The sequence below is a fragment of the Podarcis raffonei genome, chromosome 8 (genome assembly GCF_027172205.1).
Source record: "Podarcis raffonei isolate rPodRaf1 chromosome 8, rPodRaf1.pri, whole genome shotgun sequence".
Lineage (NCBI taxonomy): Eukaryota > Metazoa > Chordata > Lepidosauria > Squamata > Lacertidae > Podarcis > Podarcis raffonei.
Window position 1 is genome coordinate 33,573,488 of NC_070609.1, and position 18,960 is coordinate 33,592,447.

Genomic DNA, 18,960 nt, shown 5'->3' on the forward strand with positions numbered 1-18,960 from the left:
GCAATCCGATTGGCTGAAGGAGAGAAAACAAAGCACAGACGCTCCATCCTCCTTTTTCTCTTTCTCTCTCCTTCCAGCTTCAGCTGCACACAGGTGCAGCTACAGGCAAGGCATGGAGGACAATCCTAGAGTTTGGGGAAGGGGGGAAGCTGTCACTTTCACAGGCTAATGTGGGTATGGTGGGGATGTGTGTTATTGCTGCTGGTGGTGGAATGGCTTTCCCAACCAGCAGAACTGAAATAGATCAGAGCTGGTGTCCAAAACATTTGTGTGTCCCTCCAAATGGCTGCACGATGCCACCCAATAATTTCATCCCCGCAACCTGACAGGGGAGCCTGAGGTTCTGGTGCCGCCACTGGGGCAGCCGCTTGGCTTGGGTCAAGCCCGACTTGTGTCTGACCTGCATGAGTTGCTTAGGCTTGTGAAAGAGGCAGCAAGTTCCTTTCTCTTGCTCCCCAAACTCAAGGGATGTGGCTTTTGGGTCCCCAGCACCTCTCCTCTTGCAAAGGCGGCATTTGCTTTAATGTGGGCTTCCTGACCAGGCTTCCTGACCTCTGCCACAGGTCACAAATCCAGGGTGCGATGTTTGGGTGATTTATGTTATAAAATTTATGTACCACCTGATTGTAAAACAAAAAACCTCAAAGCAGTTTAGTGCGGAGATTGATATACCACACCCATACCCCAAAACCTACCGGCTCCAGCTTTTATTGGTGGGCAGAATCACATGCATTTCCTAACACAGTAGTTGAAGGGCAATATTATTCTTCCCTTTTGCCTTTCTCCAAGAGGGCATGTGGCCATCTGCTGGATCATGGCCAGCCTCCCCTGACTGGCCCTCCTTTGTGTCAGTTGGGCCAACTAACACTTTACACCCAGTGTATTTTAGTACAGTTTTCAACAGCAACTGCTGCAATGCTCCTGTCTTTCTGCCCACCCTATCTGAATCAGGACTGCAGTGCACAGCACTGGATGGGTGTAGTTCATTGCTTCCCTGCCACAGTCTAGAAAATCCTTCTGTGGCTGCAAAATTACCTCTGGAGGGAATCCCTCATTATTCTGCAGTTTTGAGGCTGCAACCAGAGTGAAGCTTTTCCTGGCCTGGATTTGTGTGCTATGCTGCTGACAGCCTGGCTTAATTACTGTAATCCTCCTGGTGTAACAGCTGGAGGTTGGGGGAGAAGAGAAAGTCATGGTGTTTTCTAAGAGTTAATGTTTTTCTCTTCTTAAAAAACCTGTTGCCAATACTTATACTCACAGAAATTGAGGGTGCTTTTCCTCTCACACGTGCATAAGGAAATTCATCTTCTGTGAGGGTCACTCAAGTGAGCATCATCTAAAAGCAAAGTATATATTTTTTCTTCTTCAGACCTACTGCTTTTCTTCAATGCAAACAGATGCAGATGCAGTTGATGAAGCGTTAATGAAAATGCTTGCAATTGATCGTTTGGTGCAAGGGGTCAATGTATCTGACTGTTAACAAGAGAGTTGGTGGTTCAAGTCCCCCCTGGGATGTTGTGGGCAGGATTTCTGCATTGACTCTATAATTCTAAGACATTTTAAAGACTGGTGACAGCCCAATGAAGTGTACAAACAATATTTATTTATTACATTTATATACCACTTCTATCTTCCAAGGAGCTTAAGCTGGTTCTCCTCCTCCCCATTTCATCCTCACAACCACCCTGTGAGGTTGGTTAGGCTAAGAGATGGTCACTGGTCCAAGGTCACCCAGTGAACTTCATGACTAAGTAGGGATTTGAACTCTAGTCTCCCAGGTCATAGCCAAACACTCTAACCATTTACAGTTTATGCCTGTCAGAACTGATGTACTCTTCAATGCTTAACTTTTGTATTAATTTTTGAGCCATGTCTTTTGAGAGGTTTATCTATTCCACTGTCAGCACTAACAAACCATCCTTGAATTTTTGCCAGAAAGGAGAAATGAATCCCTCTTCCAGCAATAACAGGGTTATTCTGCTTCTCCTATCAAGGCAAGTTCCGGACCTTAAGATACAGCTGGAGAAACAAGCAAAAATAACCAACAATGCAGCCGTCCTAGCTTTGACTCAGTGGTTCTGGAGGATCCTGAATTTGTTTTTATACATGCCATGCTCTCTAATTTGTCTGCACATTTCGGATGGAAAATAGTTCAAATAGTCATATTTTTGAAGAATTGATTGGCAAGTGCTTGAATCTCTGGCTGGATTAGAGGGTGAGCTTACCACAAACAGTGACTTCTTATAAACACTCCACATACCACTGAAGAAAGGTTGCATTCAGATTAACAAAGGCAAAAACCAAACAGATCCAAAAGGAGTGCTTGACCGTCCTGCCAAGGTTATCCGGGGGAGCATCCCTGATTTATAAGCATTCATCAAAGCTTCTACAAATGATCACAAGAGAGTCCCATATAGGATTGTAGCGTATTTTAAAATTAAAGAATGCCACAATGACCACAATAATATGGCTACATTCAATGTTAATGGCCTCATTTCACTGTTTAAAATGATTGCTGCTGTGTTGTCTACAGAATATAAATTAGCCTTACCCAACCCAGTGCCCTCCAGCTCTTTTAGGCTACAACTCCTAACAGCCACTGTCAGCACAGACAGTTCAGGTAAGGATGATAAGAGTAGGGACAGGCTGGTTTAAACTTTTATTCTAATACAAATGGGACAAGTGGAGACCTATGGACTCTATGCTCACTTGGTTGCTAACTGCATGTTCTTCAAGGCACAAAGGACACCAAGGTTGGAGTACTGGCGGCAGAGGTCCTCTGCAGCAGGCTTGGCCAGGAACTACCTCTCCTATCAGGCACATCCAGCTGGAGCCAATGGAAATTTGGTCTAAACCAGGCATGGCCAAACTTGGCCCTCCCAGCTGTTTTGGGACTACAACTCCCATCATCCCTAGCTAACAGGACCAGTGGTCAGGGATGATGGGTATTGTAGTCCCAAAACAGCTGGAGGGCCAAAACAGCTGACCACGGCTCTACAGAGTTTTAGGAAGGGGTCTTTCCTAGTCCTACCTAGAAATGCCAGGAGTTGAACCTGGGTCCTTTTGCATAAGAAACTATGTTCTGCTTCTCTTCCCCTCTCTATATGTTCTCAAGCCTGCAAAATATTAGATTGTAAACATCTCACACAGAGACCTGTCTTTTTACATTATGCAAAGTAAGGGGTTGAGCAGATTTCAGGCTTACAGAATCTGCTTTTTCCCACTAGAATCCCAAGAGCTACCAACCAGAGCCAGATGCAAAAGACATGCAGTTAGAATTAAAGGGCAGGGTGCTTCTGAGCATATTCTAAGCCAATAAATTTGGTTTCACTACCAGAACTGAACTGACCTCACCACAGTTTCACACAGAACTCCAGCCTTATATAGAGGGTGGAATAAATATTTATTTATAACAAAAATAAATATTTTTGTTAAAACTCTTTCCCATTGAGGCTATCCATCACCTCATTCTTGCCAATTTTGGCTTCCAGCAGTCTGACTTCCCTCCAAAGCCGCACATCTCCATTGTCTTCCGAGACAGACAGATTCCAACAATATTGTCCTTTTGCCCTTCAAAGTTTTCTTTTCTTCTGTTAGAAGGATGTTGGAATGATGTTATGTGGCTTTAGCAGAAATGTTATAAAGGATTTGGGAAAAACTGACTGTTAATTGGTGAAAGGAGGGAAAGTAAAGATACATTATATTAAGATAAATTACAGGACAAAAATTTGAAAAGATGGAAAGGATTTGCTGAAACAGATAATCGAACTAGAATACAAAAAAGGGAGGTGTGAGGAGGTCAAGGAAAGAAGCTAATGAAAGATAAGTTATGGGAAGATGCGCTGTATTCCCTTTTTTTGCTTTTTTAATGGATTTTATTTTTTTGTGTTTTTTCTTTCTTTTTCTCATTCTTGTTTTTTCTTTATTGTGATGTGTTGTATTGTTTTTGTTTAAAATGGTGTTTTTTGTTTTTTTCTTCTGTAACCTTTAAAACTTTAATAAATATTAATTAAAAAAAACAAACTTTTCTTTTCTTCAGTATTAGTTGTTGGTAGCCTTATAATAGTTTTGCTTTTTGATAATTTTATGTTCCTGCTTTTTCAACAAGGTGTATATTTGTTCTGGTGCCCTTTACATACATATTGTGCATGTTATGCAAAAATAAATACGAGAAACACCCTCTCTTACCAATCTACTACAAATCGACCATCTAGTAGATCCCAATCTATCCACCCCTTCTCTAAAGCTCCATGCAATTTGATGGTGCTATAGTAGCATTTATATAGTGGCATCATTTATTTAGCTAACAAGCTTTCATATACTTTTTTTTAAAAAACAACACCAAACCTACTTTCATATAAGAAAACATCAATGAAAGCAGCGCTAGTGATAATAGTAATAATAACAATAAAGATAAAAGGTAAAGGACCCCTGGATGGTTAAAGTCCAGTCAAAGGAGACTCTATGGGATGCGGCGAAGGAGCCAGTGTTTGTCCAGACAGCTTTCCGGGGCATGATTAAACTGCTTCCACCACACCGTGATGGAAACCATAGTGCACAGAAACATTGTCTACCTTTCCTCTGCAGCGGTACCTATTTATCTATTGCACTGGCATGCTTTTGAACTGCTAGGTTGGCAGAAGCTAGAACAAAGCAACACGCTCACCCTGTCGCACGCGGATTCGAACTGCCGACCTTCTGATCGGCAAGCCCAAGAGACTCAGGGGTTTAGACCACAGGGACACCCGCGTCAGCAACAAGATGCCCATCTGTCATGGACGCTTTAGCTGAGGTTCCTGCATTGCAGGGGGTTGGACTAAATGACCCTTGGGATCCCTTCCATCTTTACAATTCTACAATTCCATGATTCTAAGAGGTAATTCTCGAGATTTGCAGGGAAGAGGAGGAGGCTCGGTCGACTAACTGCCTATCTCTGCCCAAACCGCCCTTCCAAAGGCAGCCTCACACGTGGCCGCTCAGCTGAGGGCGCGCAGGCGCAGCTAAGCCGCTTCGCGTTCCCCTTTCAACCCTCGAGTCCCCCAATCAGCAGCAAGTACTCCCGTCGCTGTTCCGAGTCTATTGGGTCACAGGGACGCCATGCAGGGACGGGACCGGGAGCGCGGGCCAATGGGAGGCCCGGCAGGGGGCGGGCCCTCTCTGCACGCCTTCTCCGGGGTCAGGCGGCAAAGGAGGATCGCGGCGATGGCTCCGAGCAAGGAATGCGGGACGGAAGCAACCCTCGGCCGCGGGGTCCGCAAAGGCATCCGGGCTGTGCTGCTCGGGCCGCCTGGGGCGGGGAAGGGGACCCAGGTGAGGGGACCCAGGCGTCCGGGATTCCCAGCCCCTCCCCGAGGGAACTTCCCCAGTTTCCCCGCGCCTGCCCTTTTCTTTCTCCCGTTTGGCTGTGGAGGGTCCAGCAGCCGCGCTGCGTGGTCCCCAGTCGACCCTCTTTGCCCCTTCCTCGCTTCCTCTAAGGAACCCAGGAGTCCGGGATTCCCAGGCTGTGCAGGGACCCCCTTTCCAGCGCAGGACGTTTCCCGGAAACATTTTTATTCCAGCAAGTCCCCCCGCCCCCGAATGAATAGGACTTTGCCGCAAGTTCCTGCTTTGTAGGGCTTTAGTACTACTTTAAACGTAACTGCCGAGTTTTTTGTTTAGTTTTGAGTAAAACTGCCATAGCCAGGAGTAGCTGTTGCGTAGGGTGAGATTTATTTATTTAGTGCTTCTCCCCCTCCTCATTAAATCCCCACAACAACCCTATGAGGTGGGTAGGCTATACTGGGAGGCAATGGCCGGCTCAAGGTCATCCAGTGAGCTTCATGGCTGAGCAGGGATTTGAAGCCTGGCTCCCAAGGCCTAGTCTGAAACTAACCACTACACAACACATGCCCATACTCTGAAAGAAAGAAAAGTATGTGTGAAGCTGTGGGGACTTTTTTCTATCCCATGTTGTAGAGGGAGGTTTACTTCCTGTGGAAGATGTGCAGCCTTAGATGTTGCAGCATATGTAAGCCGCTGTATTTAAAGCTGGGGTGTCAAAAACAGAAAGTTGTTTGGAGTAGGACTTTATTTGCTGTGTGAATAAACCATCTCTCTCCTTTGCCCCAACTAATCTACGTTCTGCTCTGTTGCAAGGCAAGCAGCTTGCCCTTTGTACAGTGCTGGGTGGGGCACTATCACATGTCTGAAATAATTTCTTGCAAAACTGGCTTTCAGCTGCTTGCCTGTCTAAAAACCATCAGCATTCTTTAGTGTATAAAAACTGTGGGCCTGGGCAAAGTAGCGTGCCCTGAAGGAATGGCTGCCCTGCTGCAAGAAGTGAACAAATTACTAAAGCCTCTCGTGCTCACTCAGAGGAGGTTGTCCTCAGTGTCTGTGTATGCGCTCACTGCTTTGACTTTGCTTCCTCCCTGTCAGGCTCCCTCATATCTGCATTGGATGCCACTTGATTGCACCTGATAGCAGAATTCTTTGCTGTCAGTCGACTGATCCTTGTGTCTCTGTATGAGTCTGTGGTCTGGACTTGCCTCCTTCCAGTCATTCCCAAAAGGAAAAGGAAAATCCCAGTATGAGTGAAGTGGGCTTCCCAGTTTTAATGCAGGAGGGAGTGTGCTTCAGTTACCAACAATTTAGGAAACATGTTAGCATATCTGTTCAGAGCCGGAGAAGGACTTTCACTCTGATGCATTTGAGGGGGATGGACGTTCAAAGTTTGGAGGAGCAAACTTGTTCTCCATTATTCCAGAGGGCAGGACTAAAACCAAGGGGTGGAAATTTCAGGGGGAAAGATTTTAACTACACTTTTGGAGAGAGGAATGCTTTGGGAGGTGGTGGTCTCTCCTTCATTGGAGGTATGTAAACAGGTACTGTACATCTGCCAGTCACAAATGAAGTAGTTGCATCCTGCATTGAAAAGCGGTTGGACTAGATTGACCTTCAGAGGTTGTTGGACCACAGCTCCCATCATCCCCAGATAGTTTAGTGGTCGGAGGTGGTAGGAGTTTGTAGTCCAGCAACATATGGAGACAGCTGAAAAGCATTGGACTAGGTAACCTCCTAGGTCTCTACTGGTTCTATGACTCAATCCTAAAATCCAGAATAAATTATCCAGAGCTGTTCTAGGGCCATCTTTGCCTTCCCTTACTTGCTTCTTGGTTCTTACTGGGGTTTCCATTTCTTCCCTCACATGCTCATCCTGCATCCCTTTCTCACTAGCAATCTCCGACACCACTGAGTCAATCAGTTTATCCCCCAAAGCAATTCTTATAATCCAGGCTTCCTTCTTCCAACAGGGGAAGGGCCATAGTAGAGCATCTGTGCATGCAGGAGGTCCCAGGTTCAGTCTCCAGCATCTCCATGTAGGGCTGGGAGAGAACGAAGCTAGATGGACTCAGTGGTCCAGCTTTCGCTGCAGGCTTTAGTGCAAAAAGTACATTCACACACCTGGCACAGTAAAGCTTCTACCGTATTGTAGTGGTCATGTGAACGTATTTTCTATGTACCGGTAATTCAATTATATGCACCAAAATTATTTCCTACAGTTGCTGCTCTGAATTTCCCCCTAAAGTTTCCTTTGTTCTTTCCCGTGCAGGCCCCTCGGCTAGCTGAGGCCTATTGTGTGTGTCACTTGGCGACAGGCGACATGTTGAGAGCTATGGTGGCTTCTGGCTCGCCGTTGGGCAAAAAGCTGAAGCAGACGATGGATGCTGGAAAGCTGGTAGGTACAGAGGGGTCGTTGCCACTGAGCCATTCCCTTTGGCCATATCCTTTAAATAGCTTCTGTGGTTTTGAAAACTGCTCTGTAAATTGAGTATTGGCACCAGCTGATGCTGTAATGATGTTCTTTGGCCTCTGATTTATGTGACGGAGAATTGGAAACGGTTTGGAAACGGTGGTGTGCTGAACGTGTCCACGGAGTTTGGGAGTTGAGCACAGAACCTCTGTGGACACGTTCAGCACACCGCCTGGTGGAGTCGTGTCACACATCGCCCTGGGCATGGATTTTGATTTATGAACTGGTTGCAGGAAGTGAGGCTTGGTGTTCCAATTGCATTGCCTTCTTTTCTTTTTTGTTCAAGTAGTTTTCCTGGCGTTCCTGGCTAAAGAAATTTGAGTGCCTCTTTACCTTTTAAATTTTTCATCGTACAGTTTAGATTTCCTGATTGCTGTGATAAAAGCAATCTAGCTTACAAACTAGGAAGAATTGGTAGGAAGCAAATGTTTTCTGTCTTCCTTTCCGTCCATTTCCATCCTTTCATGGTCATTGTGTGAAATGTTTCATGTCTAAAACCTTAATGAAATGACATTATTTGAAGCAACAAAAAATATTTCAACTAGCAATAGTCTAGTCTAGCCTTTGGTAGCCTGGTGCCCTCCAGATGTTTTGGACCTCTACACCTGTTAGCCCCAGTCAAAACATCAGAAGGGTTCCAGGTTGGCAAATGCACCTCTGTAAATTTCATTTAGCTCATTTAGCTGCTGTTTAACCTTTTACAAATAATACTTTGGATCAAAGTGTACATATTCCAGTTTTATGCCAGCAGCTGAACTGATGAAAGATGCCTTTTTGCCCTCTCTGTTTGCTTTGTAGATATCTTTAGACCAAGACTTGGTGTCTAGGGCCACAGTCCAATAGGGCTCACTTAGGACTGTGAGCCCTATTGAATCGAATAGGATTTACTTCTTCGTTGACATGGTTAGGGTTGCATGTGGATGGCTTCTTCTCTTTGCCTGCATTTTGTTGTGTCATAGCTGGTGGCCTTCCAAACAAGACTTTGTTCAGAGTTACAGTTTTAGAGCATGACTGTGATGGATAATGCTTATCTGTTTCGTTCAAGCCACCACTGTGATTATCAGTGGCCTAAGACATCCAAGAGCACTGTGGGCATGGCTGGATATTCTAGATAATGTGTTTTTTTACCTGGAGCAATAAGCTGCGTTGACTGCACACCACACCCAGGTCTTGAGATGGGAGATAACAGTAGCTTTTTCAGTACTGAGAACTACATCAGAAACTTATATATGTATTTCTGGTGCATAGGAATAAACAGAAATTTAAAATTTGAAGCTTTCATGAAAGTTATAGGTGGGAGGGATCGTAAGATCACTTAGTTCAATCTTTAGCTGGGAGTAGGAACACCAGAGCACTGACCCTTGACACTGACAGTCCTCTTCCACCCCCAGCCACATTCAGGCTGCACAATTTCTGTGCTGTGGTGCACTTTGAATAGAGAGAGTTTGCAATTGTGGGGATGTTGCTTTGGTTCTGTGGCTCCTCTTTTGAAATCAAAAGTGCAATATTGCACTAGCTGTTGCATAAACTGGGATATCCTGAGTGCAACACAAGGTCTTAAAGCTATCTTTTCTGCCTTCTTGTTTTCTGATCCTTTAGTGTGTTTGCACTTCTAGTTTCAAACTTACTTTATAGCCACAAGGACTTCTTGGAAGAAAAAAGTATTGTGGGTAGGGTAAGCATGTTTGACATGCTGGTTACACTGTATCAAGACTTCATTTCTCTCTCTCTCTCTCTCTCTCTCTCTCTCTCTCTCTCTCTCCCCACCCCCCATCCCACTCCAAATTGTAAGGTGAGTGATGAAATGGTGGTGGAGCTGATTGACAAAAACCTGGAGACGCCCTCCTGCAAGAATGGTTTCCTTTTGGATGGGTTTCCTCGCACAGTGCGACAAGCAGAGATGGTACGTGATTCCTGATACCTGCCCTTGGATCTTCTAAGATTGGGGATAAGAGTTTCCAGGACTGCCCCTGCATTAATCTGTGGCAGCAAAACCAACCAAGAGTATTGTGGCACTTTAAAGATTTATCGTGGCAGAAGGTTGCATGGGTACAGCCCACTTCATCAGATGAAGTGTTATCCAGAGTTCAGGTGTGTGTGTGTGAAACTGTAAACACTTGAGCATAAAATGAAATGAAAAGTACATATGTTATTAATATTGGCCATTAACCAACCAACAAAACAGAACACTTGCTGATAGTGCAGACACCCTGCTCTTGGTTAACACATGCACAGTGGTACCTCTGGATGCAAACAGGATCTGTTCCGGAGCCCTGTTCACATCCTGAGCAGAACACAACCCACGTCTGCGCGAGTCGCGATTTGCCGCTTCTGCGCATGCGTGTGATGTCATTTTGAGCGTCTGCGCGAGCGGCAAAACCTGGAAGTAACGCGTTCCGTTACTTCTGGGTCTCCGCAGAGCGCAACCTGAAAACACTCAATCTGAAGCAACTTCAACCCGAGGCATGATCGTAATGTCATTTTAAAATCCTTTGTCCTGGTGTAGCCCGTGACCAATGGCATCAAACCTATTGATGAATTGCAGTGCAGTCCCCTAATTTCTTTGCTCCATCATAGCTGCCTTAAGGTCAGTTATATTAGATGGTAGTTAAGTAATTTCTACTCATAGAACTTACTTACGCTGGTCATGTCTATTAATTTCAACGGGCCTAGCCTGAGTAGGACAAATATTAGATGGAACACAGAGTGTACTGGGAAGTTGAAATGTTCCCCTGCTGGTTTTTGTATATTTCCATTTCTGATGTCAGGTTTGCATCCGTTTCTTCTTTTCTGTTGAGGTTGGCTGTGTAGAATGCAGAAGAGCATTGCTGCCAGAAGACGATATGTAGCAAACTGGAAGATGAACAAGTGAATGAACCTTTGACATTGGAAGTTACTGTGACTGTGTTGCTAGAGTAGAAACAAGGACAGAGCTGGCATCTGGGTTTGCCACCAGGTCTGGACCCTGGCAACACTATTGTACAAAGGATATTTATTACAGTGCATGTGTTAATTGGCTTGTCAATGCCCAGGATGTCCGTGTTATCGGCAACAACATTATTTTCTGAATGGTCACTGTTAATGGCATACTTATCCCTTTCACTTCATTTTGACCTCACTGCTGGCAAAGACCACACTCCTTTCCCCAGCAACCATGAGTTACAACTAAGGCCAGTACTTCTGCATCTGATAAAGTGGATTACAAACTACAGAAGGGAGCTATTTTGTAACACCCCACAGTAAAGTGGGAGGAGGTGTATATTCTGTTTGGAAAAATGTGGGCGCATAGATGGAGATCATTATTTTGGAATGGCTCAGTTTGGGCTCCATTGCTGAGCTCCAGGCCTGCTGAGGGTCCAGCTGCCTTCATTTTTTATTGTTTCAGAGGAGATTTTTTTAGGCCTGAATCCACTCATTCTGTGCATTTTAAAAGTAGTTCTTCTTTCCATTCTCTTAAAATGCTGCAGCTGGATGAGCTCATGGAAAAGAGAAAAGAGAAACTAGATTCTGTCATTGAATTCAGTGTTGCTGACTCCTTACTCATCCGGAGAATCACTGGACGGTAACTGCCACTTCCTTTGGGGGAAACTGGGGTGGGAGTTTCCATATGCTGAGCCACTCAGAAAAGCTAGGTGCTGCATGTTACAACCTTTATAAAACAAAACTAGGAGTGCAGTTGTGCAATGTGTGGGGAGCAGATAGCTCTTGCTTGCAGTGCTAATAGAATTACAAGGAAACCCTTTGTTGAAAAAGTACGTATGTTCTGTTCACTCCCCCCATTAAAGTTTATGTTTTTGTTCTGTATATTCTACAGCAGGGGTCACCAACCTTTTTAAGCCTGTGGGAACATTGGTGTTTTTGAGTGAGTGCCATGGGTACAATCTCTTCTGGCCACTTATCTCTCCCCTCCTGCAAATCTAACACACACACACACACACACACCATAAGAGACAGAAAGAGAGAAAGTGTGCTTTTCCAAGGGAGCTGGTTAAAAGTTGGATCCAGTAGAATTAACCTGAGCATTGAAAAACACATAAAGCTGAAGGAGGAAGTGGGATAGAGTGCCACTCCTCCAGCTTCCTCCTTCCGCTCCATGTACAACCTCCACTAGCCCTGCTTACCATCTCATAACGGAAGAGGCAGTGACACCTTTGCACCCATGGGCACCGCACTGACAACTCCTGTTCTGGAGAACAGGTCCCAGGGCACTGTCTGAGGGCACATGATGCATTCTGCAATTTTGTTTTCTGAACCTGATGGGAGCAGGATTCCCACCAACATCTGGAGTGCCACAGGTTCCCTACCTCTGCTATGGTGTCTCCCCTCCACACCCCGTTTAAAACTTATTTCATAGCTATACATTGAACCCAAGAGGGTTTTAAATATGGTTAGTCTGGATGACGGAATCCTGTGTTGTCATCTTGTGTTCTCTGATGGAAGAAAGGTGGGATATAAATACAGGTGTTTTTTAATTTAAAAAAACCAGTGGTCTCCATCCAAGGACTGACCACCTGTTTAGATTCACTGATGCTACAGTATCAGCCCTAATGCCTGATCCAAATGCTTGTAGTCCAAGTTTTGAAGAAAATTCTCCTCCATAACTCCCCCCTTGACCTGCTCTGAAATGCACTTGACTGACTGCTGTGGTCTCTTTCAGGCTCATCCACCCAGCAAGTGGCCGCTCATACCATGAGGAATTCAATCCTCCTAAGGTCCACATGAAGGATGATGTATGTAACCTTCCCATTTTGATTTTCCCTTTTGGGGCTCCATTCAATATGCCTTTGATTGCTCTGTGATGCCTTCAGGAGGCTGGATAGACTTATTTAGTTTATTTTAATTTAATACTGTAATTTTTAAAAAAGGTCTTGCTATGGCTTCAGTCTTGACTGGGTCATTCATTCAGAACCAAAACTGAATTCCCAAATGATATTGCATTTAGACTTGGAATCCTCTGATAATTTTGCAGTTTAATCGAATCAGAAGTGCAGATCCGAACATATCTCTAGCTTCTGCAGAATTGTTGGGCTGAGTGGGAGGGGTTATCCAAAGCAGAACCTGTGGGACTGTTTCATTCACCAGAGCCTGACCAGTGTCTTGTACCGGTGGGGGCACGTATTTGACTCCTGCATTCCTGGCTGTGAAAGACTGCTTGAAACTGTGTAGGCAACATCTCAGTATCCAAAGGGAAGACTGAAATAATATTTCCACTGGTTGAGGGAGTGGAATAGCTTCTGGTCCCTTCCAATGGTTAGCAGCAACAAAATAAATTAAACAAAATACCTCAAAACAAATTCTGCAAAATGAGAGTACAGAATTCTGCTGCCCCCCTTTTAATGCAAAGTGCCCTAGGCAGAGTTTGCATCCCAGCATTCTCTGCAACAGTACAAGGAATAATGGGGGGCACCTCCTAAGCTGGACAGTTTAGGTGCTTGGAACACCAGATATCTTGGGCCAGCTCTGATGAAAACTGGAATAGCACCTGAGATTTCCTAGGAGTCATCAAGCTAGTAGCATCAGGTTTTAAGCTTGCTAAGTCTTGAAGTTTTGGTCCTTTTGGCCTGCTATGATGAGCATGGTCAGTGTTCAGAGGTGACACGGGTGTTGCTGTCCAAATCACTAGCTATCCCTGCTTTTATGTCTTGCTCTTGGTTAGGTCACTGGGGAGCCCTTGATACGCCGGTCAGATGACAACGAAGGAGCTTTGAAGACTCGTCTGCAGGCTTACCACACCCAGACGTCACCGCTGGTTAACTACTATAGCAGGCGTGGGATCCATACGGCTGTGGATGCTTCCCAGTCCCCTGATGTGGTTTTTGCCAGCATCCTGGCAGCTTTCTCAAAAGCAACATGTAAAGACCTGGTTATGTTTGTTTAGGGCTCTCCTGTCTGATGCTTCCTTCTCCTTTCCTGTCTTCTGGGGTCTACACAAGCAAGCTCTGTAGGAGAGGTGCCAAGTTGCAAGGGAGGAAGGCTGTTTATATACTGTCCATTAAACGGAAATGCCGCGCTTTCTCCGATTTGTATGCATATATTTTTTGAAGAGCTTCTGGGCTGTGTGCAGGTGGCCTGCAGGGGGCGCAGTGGCTTCACACTCCGCTTTCCGGAACCTGGGAACTAGGCTGCTGCGCCTGTTCAGTCAAAAGTGAAAGCGCTCTGCTACTCATCTTGGCGACAGGGTTAAACTGGAAAATTGCTGCCGCTTCTCCTGTTCCACCTACATGTCGGGTGGCCTGGTGCGATGTTGTAGGAGTTCTGAAGGTCACAAACTAGCAGCTGTGGGCGGAAAGCAAAGTTGCTGGCTGGCCTTGTCCTAAGTCCTTGGCTCTAAAACTGCAGGAAATTAAATGCCATGTCAGCTTAAAGAAGGGGTGTGCAAAAGCAGCACAGATGTGTGCACCTGTGTGAAGAGACACGGGCACATCCTGTTCTTCCATGGGCCAAGCGGAAACTCTACAACCAGCACATCACTGGAAGTGCGGTGCATATCCAATACTTCTACATTCTTTATGATGAAAGCCTGAAATAGGAAGCCCATATGTGGAAGCATCTACTCTGCATAACTTCTTCATAAGTTTTGTGTGTGTGCTTGTGGCTTAGTATATTAATGTACAAGCCATAACTTGCATAAGATGGCAAAATGAGGACTGGTTTGACAAGGTGAGAATGCAGACGGAGGGTTCCTAGGCTTTGTGCTGAATTGTGCCACCGTGGGGCAAAGGTGCAAGACAATCAGCACTCCCTCCCATTTACCTTCCTCTGGCAGGTTAGCGGTGGCGCCAGAATGTGGGCCAGATTGTATTTGGGGTGAAGAAACTGAAAACCCACTTAACAATGGTCTGGCAGAGCCTGGATGCTGTTGCCCTGTATTCCTGGCACACTTAATTTATTCATGAGAATTGACTTTGTATCCTGTTAAGGCAGCCTTTTTCAACCTGGTGCCCACCAGATGGTGTGGACTGCCCACCAGATGGTGTGGACTGCAACTCAGCATGGCTGGAACTGATGCGAGTTGTACTCCAAAATAACATGGAGGCAGCGGGCACCAGGCTGGGGAAGGCTGGCTGGGAGTGACCCTGTTCTTGCCTTTCAGTGAGATGATATGGAAGTGGAGCCCCTGCTCTCCCCTTTGCAATCTTGCTTTGAAGCAGCCTTGTTGTTCTCATTCAAACTTGACCTGCCTTTGTGATATCCTTGAGATGTACTTGAGTTTTCTTGAGATGAGCGGCAGTGTTGCTGGCGTGCAGAGGGTGGGGGAGGGAACTCTGATTTCATAATGTGCTTCCATCTGCGGGGCTCATCATGCCAGCTTACAGCTACATTGCTCGCCTTCACCTGGCTCTTGTGGCTGCCGGGGTCTTTTCCTGTGTTTTGCTGCAACACAATAAAGGTGCAAATTCTAGCATGTGTGGATGTTGCTGCCTACCTCTGGGTCACATTTATATCTGCCAGTTAGCCTCACAACCTTCCAGCTCTCTTGTCCTTGTGTATGTGTAGCTGACTTGATAGATCAGGGACTGTAAAGTATAGAGTGCCCTTGGCGGGTGGGTGTGGGGGGAGGGAAGTCATTGTGCCTGTCCACTGACCTGTGTCCTTGTCTTTTTCCACTTCTCTCTTTTTATCCTTCCTTTAATTGTTCTTACATTGTTCTTAAATGCATTTTTGCTCCCAAATGACTCTTCTGAAAGACCCGTGCTCCTCTTTTGATTAAATAGGCTGAAATAGTATTTTGCTGTGCAAGAAACGCAGCAGTGAGAAGAACACTTTAACCGCAGAGTATATTGAGAGGCATTTTGCAGCTTTGAAAAAAGAAAATTCACAATGGAAATTATGTAGTTTAGTCGAAAATATTTGCTTGTTTGATGGCCTGATAACAGTCCTGAAATCTAAATTGCCTTGTCTCACTATATTATCTGATGGCACTGGGGAGACATACCATTCTCACCCCTCAAAATGTTTTGTTTTGGTAAAGTTTTTCTCAGAACTGATGTTTGATGGTATTTTCTCATGGGATTCAAAAGAATGGGACTTGATTACACCTCAAAATGGTGATTTATTGAAAAGAGAATCTCTTTCCAAGAGGAGGCCCATTTCACAGGATTTGTGATTTTAAAAAGACCCATTCATCCCATGGGGTTGCAGCCCTTTCCTATTTGTGACCAACCTATGGCTGCTCTTGCCTTAATCTCTTATCCAAACAGAGAACTCTACTCAGGTGCTTAGGTTTCTGGGGGCACAGATTGCGTGGCTTTGCTTGGAGATGGATGCAACTGAATCAAGCTTGCAAATCACCTGGTCCAAGGCTTGCTTTTGTTGCGGTCTCTGAGACATTGATGGTGCCTTGTTAGTTTAAGATTATGAACAATCCCTTGAGCGTAAGCAGCTTTGGTCTGTACACTGGGAATCCTTTGAGGCCTTCTAAAGGAAGGCCGTTATAATCTAATAGTGAAGGGAGAGCTAGTTTTCCTGTAGGGGATGGAGGTTTTATTAAGAGAGCCTAAGAACAAGAACTTCCCAACAAGGACAGGCCAGTCCATTTAGCTCCATTGCAGCTGCCAGTCCGTTCGCCACCCACCATCATCCTTATTGCTCTTTTGTTTTAATTTGCATTGCAAGCTACCCTGGGATAAATATTATGAAGGGCAATACACAAGTGTGTTAAATACCCCAAGCCCCCCCCCTCCTTGATTTCTTATCCCCACTCTGTCTGCCATAAAGAAGTATTCCTTTTGAGTTCTTAAGGACCATTTCTCTTTTTTTATATTTTGTCTTCATTTCAGCCGCATGAATCCAGGAGGTGGACGAGACAGGACAGAACACGATCGAATGCTGCATGTTCATCACCCTCACCCTTTTGCCCTCAAGCCAAGGGGGCAAAGGAAGGGAGGGCAAGGAAAGGGGCAGGAAGCACAAGGGGTAACTTGACAGGAATTTTGTTTTAAGAAAGTCAAACCGGAATTTAGGGAGGAAAATGTGTACTGTATTGTGTTGAAATGGGCTTGTAAAGGCTGGATATCACCATAGCTCTGACTCTAGACAGTTGCATTGTAAAAATTTAACTTGGCAGGGAGGGGAAGCTATCTTGGACCCAGTTGTTTTTCCCTGGATGGCCCCAGTGATTTAGGAAGTTCACTGGAGGCACAGCGCAGAAATTAGCAGACTATGCACTGCAAGAAATCCGCTCAAAGGCTTCTCTAAGCCCAGGAGTTCCAGCTGTGCACAAGTCCTTGCTTCTGCTGTGCCTTTTCTCCACGTAGCCTCCACTTGGGGTGGACAATTTTGGCCTCAGGTATAACGGCTCTTTCAATCACTCCCGCTGCAGAGATGCTGCAGAATTCCTGCATCAGCAATTGGCATCTGAAGTCGTCACCTTCTGGACGGGGCAGTGCTGCCTGCTTTACTGTTCAGCGTAGTATTCACTTAAATATCGAAAGATCAGACCCAAGAACACTCCCCCTGCCCTCAAACAACTGCAGTTTCCAGTTCTTTTACTTGCCATCCTTTTAGGGCCCACCTGCTGCTTCAATAAAATGGCTGTCACTTTTGTACCTGAACAATTTTGTCCCTTGATTTTGGGTGTGGGGAACTGTGGGAGGCTGGTTGCAGCAATAGGCTCAAGTTCTTTGTGACGTGTTTCTCTTGCAAAGTCTCAGGTCCTGCACAGGCTTCAGGGAAGATTTAAATCCCGATAGCAACCTGAACCCTGAAGAGAGAAACCAGAAGGATAAACCACAGCCAGCTGTGTTCTAAGTGGGGGGTGGGGCAGGATACTTCAAAGAGAAAATTTAACTTGGGGCTTGCAGATAGCAACGTCTGTGATCCTAGCTGTGGACAGGACAGGACTTGTCAAGTGTCCACATGTTTGTCTGTGCTTCGCTTTCAGTGGTGGAGGTACTGATGTTCTGAATAGCGATGGCTGTGGAATGCCAGCCGGGGAGAGCGCTGTTGCACACAGGTCCTACTTGTGGGCTTCCCAAAGGCATCTGGTTGGCCACTGTGAGAAAAGAATGCTGGACACTTGCAGCACACTTGCAGAAAGGAAAACCTCAGCTCATTGAGGCTAGGAATTGGGCTCTTCCCCACCTGACAGCTTTATCAGTGGGATTTTATTTATACTTTTTATAAAGTCTCCCTAAGCTCAACCTCATCTATGTTCATTCTACTAGAGTACGGTGCTAAAAATTTACAAACAGAGATTTTTGGTTGAATAATCGACTGCCCATTAATTTAAATAAATATTCATCCCCATACAAGGAAAAGCTCCGTTCAGGTTGGCCCATGGAGTGTCTGGATTTGTGGCTGAAGAAGAGAAGTGGCATATGCATTGCATTAAATGTCCATGTTGGTTTTTATTTGTATTGTTGCCTGTATCTCTTTTATAAAATGCAATATATAAGAAATAAAGGAAGCAATACAAATACAATTAAGAACAATATGGCATTTAGCACAGCATATTACACTTGCTAAAACTATCTGCCAATACCCTCAGCGATGTTCAGGTGGTCTGTGGGGAAAAGGTTTGGGAACAACTGCACTAAACACCTTCCAGAAGTATTGCAAGACCTCCATATTGGAGTAGATCTTCAGGGCTCAGCTTACACTGGAAAAGGGTGGGAATTTTCTTACTGAAATAGGCGAAAACTTATTTCTGGCTTTTTGCTGCCTGCTCAGAACCCAAAGGGTTGGGTTTGGTAGTGCAAGAAGCAATATTTGCCCAAATATCCCCTTGTATATGTATCTCTCCCAGGCACAAGGTTGCTTCCATGCAGTTTCCTCTGGAACTCGTGGTTTATTCATTATTACAGAAAGTCCCCCACTGGGCTGGGGGCTGCAAGTCTATAACCTGAGGCTGGAGACTGAAGCTGAATGGTAGAACACACTTGAAGACCTTTATGCAAATTTGATTCCATGTGTCTATTAGGTGTCCAGATCTTACGAGTTCTAGTGAAAAAACAAGTGATGTTTGAACAGATGAACAGGGAGCTGCTGGTCCAGACCCTCACCCAGGAAAGGAGATGCAAACTCTAGGGTTCACCTTGTAGTTCCCAGAGACAGAGAGAAATGCACCTTCTGTCATGGCATCTCAAGAACAATAGGTCCCCAGTTCCTTGGTTCCTGCTGGTGTTTCCTGTGCATGGCAAGTGCTTCCAATAGGATTTACAAGCTTT

The 18,960-nt window shown here is 45.2% G+C and overlaps 1 protein-coding gene and 1 long non-coding RNA gene across 3 annotated transcripts; both read left to right on the top strand.

Moving 5' to 3' along the window:
• The first annotated feature begins 44 nt into the window (after nt 1-44).
• LOC128418903 (uncharacterized) lies at nt 45-2,465 on the top strand. Its single transcript, XR_008331783.1, has 2 exons — nt 45-170; nt 1,936-2,465. It is a non-coding gene; the product is annotated as an uncharacterized LOC128418903 (long non-coding RNA).
• Nucleotides 2,466-5,136: 2,671 nt separating this feature from the next.
• Nucleotides 5,137-17,349, top strand: AK2 (adenylate kinase 2). 2 transcript variants are annotated; one of them, XM_053399069.1, is made up of 7 exons: nt 5,139-5,310; nt 7,592-7,717; nt 9,585-9,695; nt 11,260-11,354; nt 12,450-12,522; nt 13,449-13,644; nt 16,573-17,349. In XM_053399069.1, the coding sequence occupies exons 1-7, from the start codon at nt 5,203-5,205 to the stop codon at nt 16,578-16,580; spliced, it is 717 nt and encodes a 238-aa protein (XP_053255044.1). In that variant the 5' UTR covers nt 5,139-5,202; the 3' UTR covers nt 16,581-17,349. The 2 variants fall into 2 exon arrangements, with proteins under 2 accessions (XP_053255043.1, XP_053255044.1); XM_053399068.1 differs by lacking the exon at nt 16,573-17,349 and having other exon boundaries at nt 5,137-5,310; nt 13,449-13,807.
• Nucleotides 17,350-18,960: the final 1,611 nt, after the last annotated feature.

Excerpts from the sequence above, each read along its gene's own strand:
- AK2 (XM_053399068.1), top strand. The coding sequence starts at position 5,203 with ATGGCTCCGAGCAAGGAATGCGGGACGGAAGCAACCCTCGGCCGCGGG. Across the intron at positions 7,718-9,584 it reads CGATGGATGCTGGAAAGCTG|GTGAGTGATGAAATGGTGGT; the intron begins GTAGGTACAGAG and ends CCAAATTGTAAG. Across the intron at positions 12,523-13,448 it reads AGGTCCACATGAAGGATGAT|GTCACTGGGGAGCCCTTGAT; the intron begins GTATGTAACCTT and ends GCTCTTGGTTAG.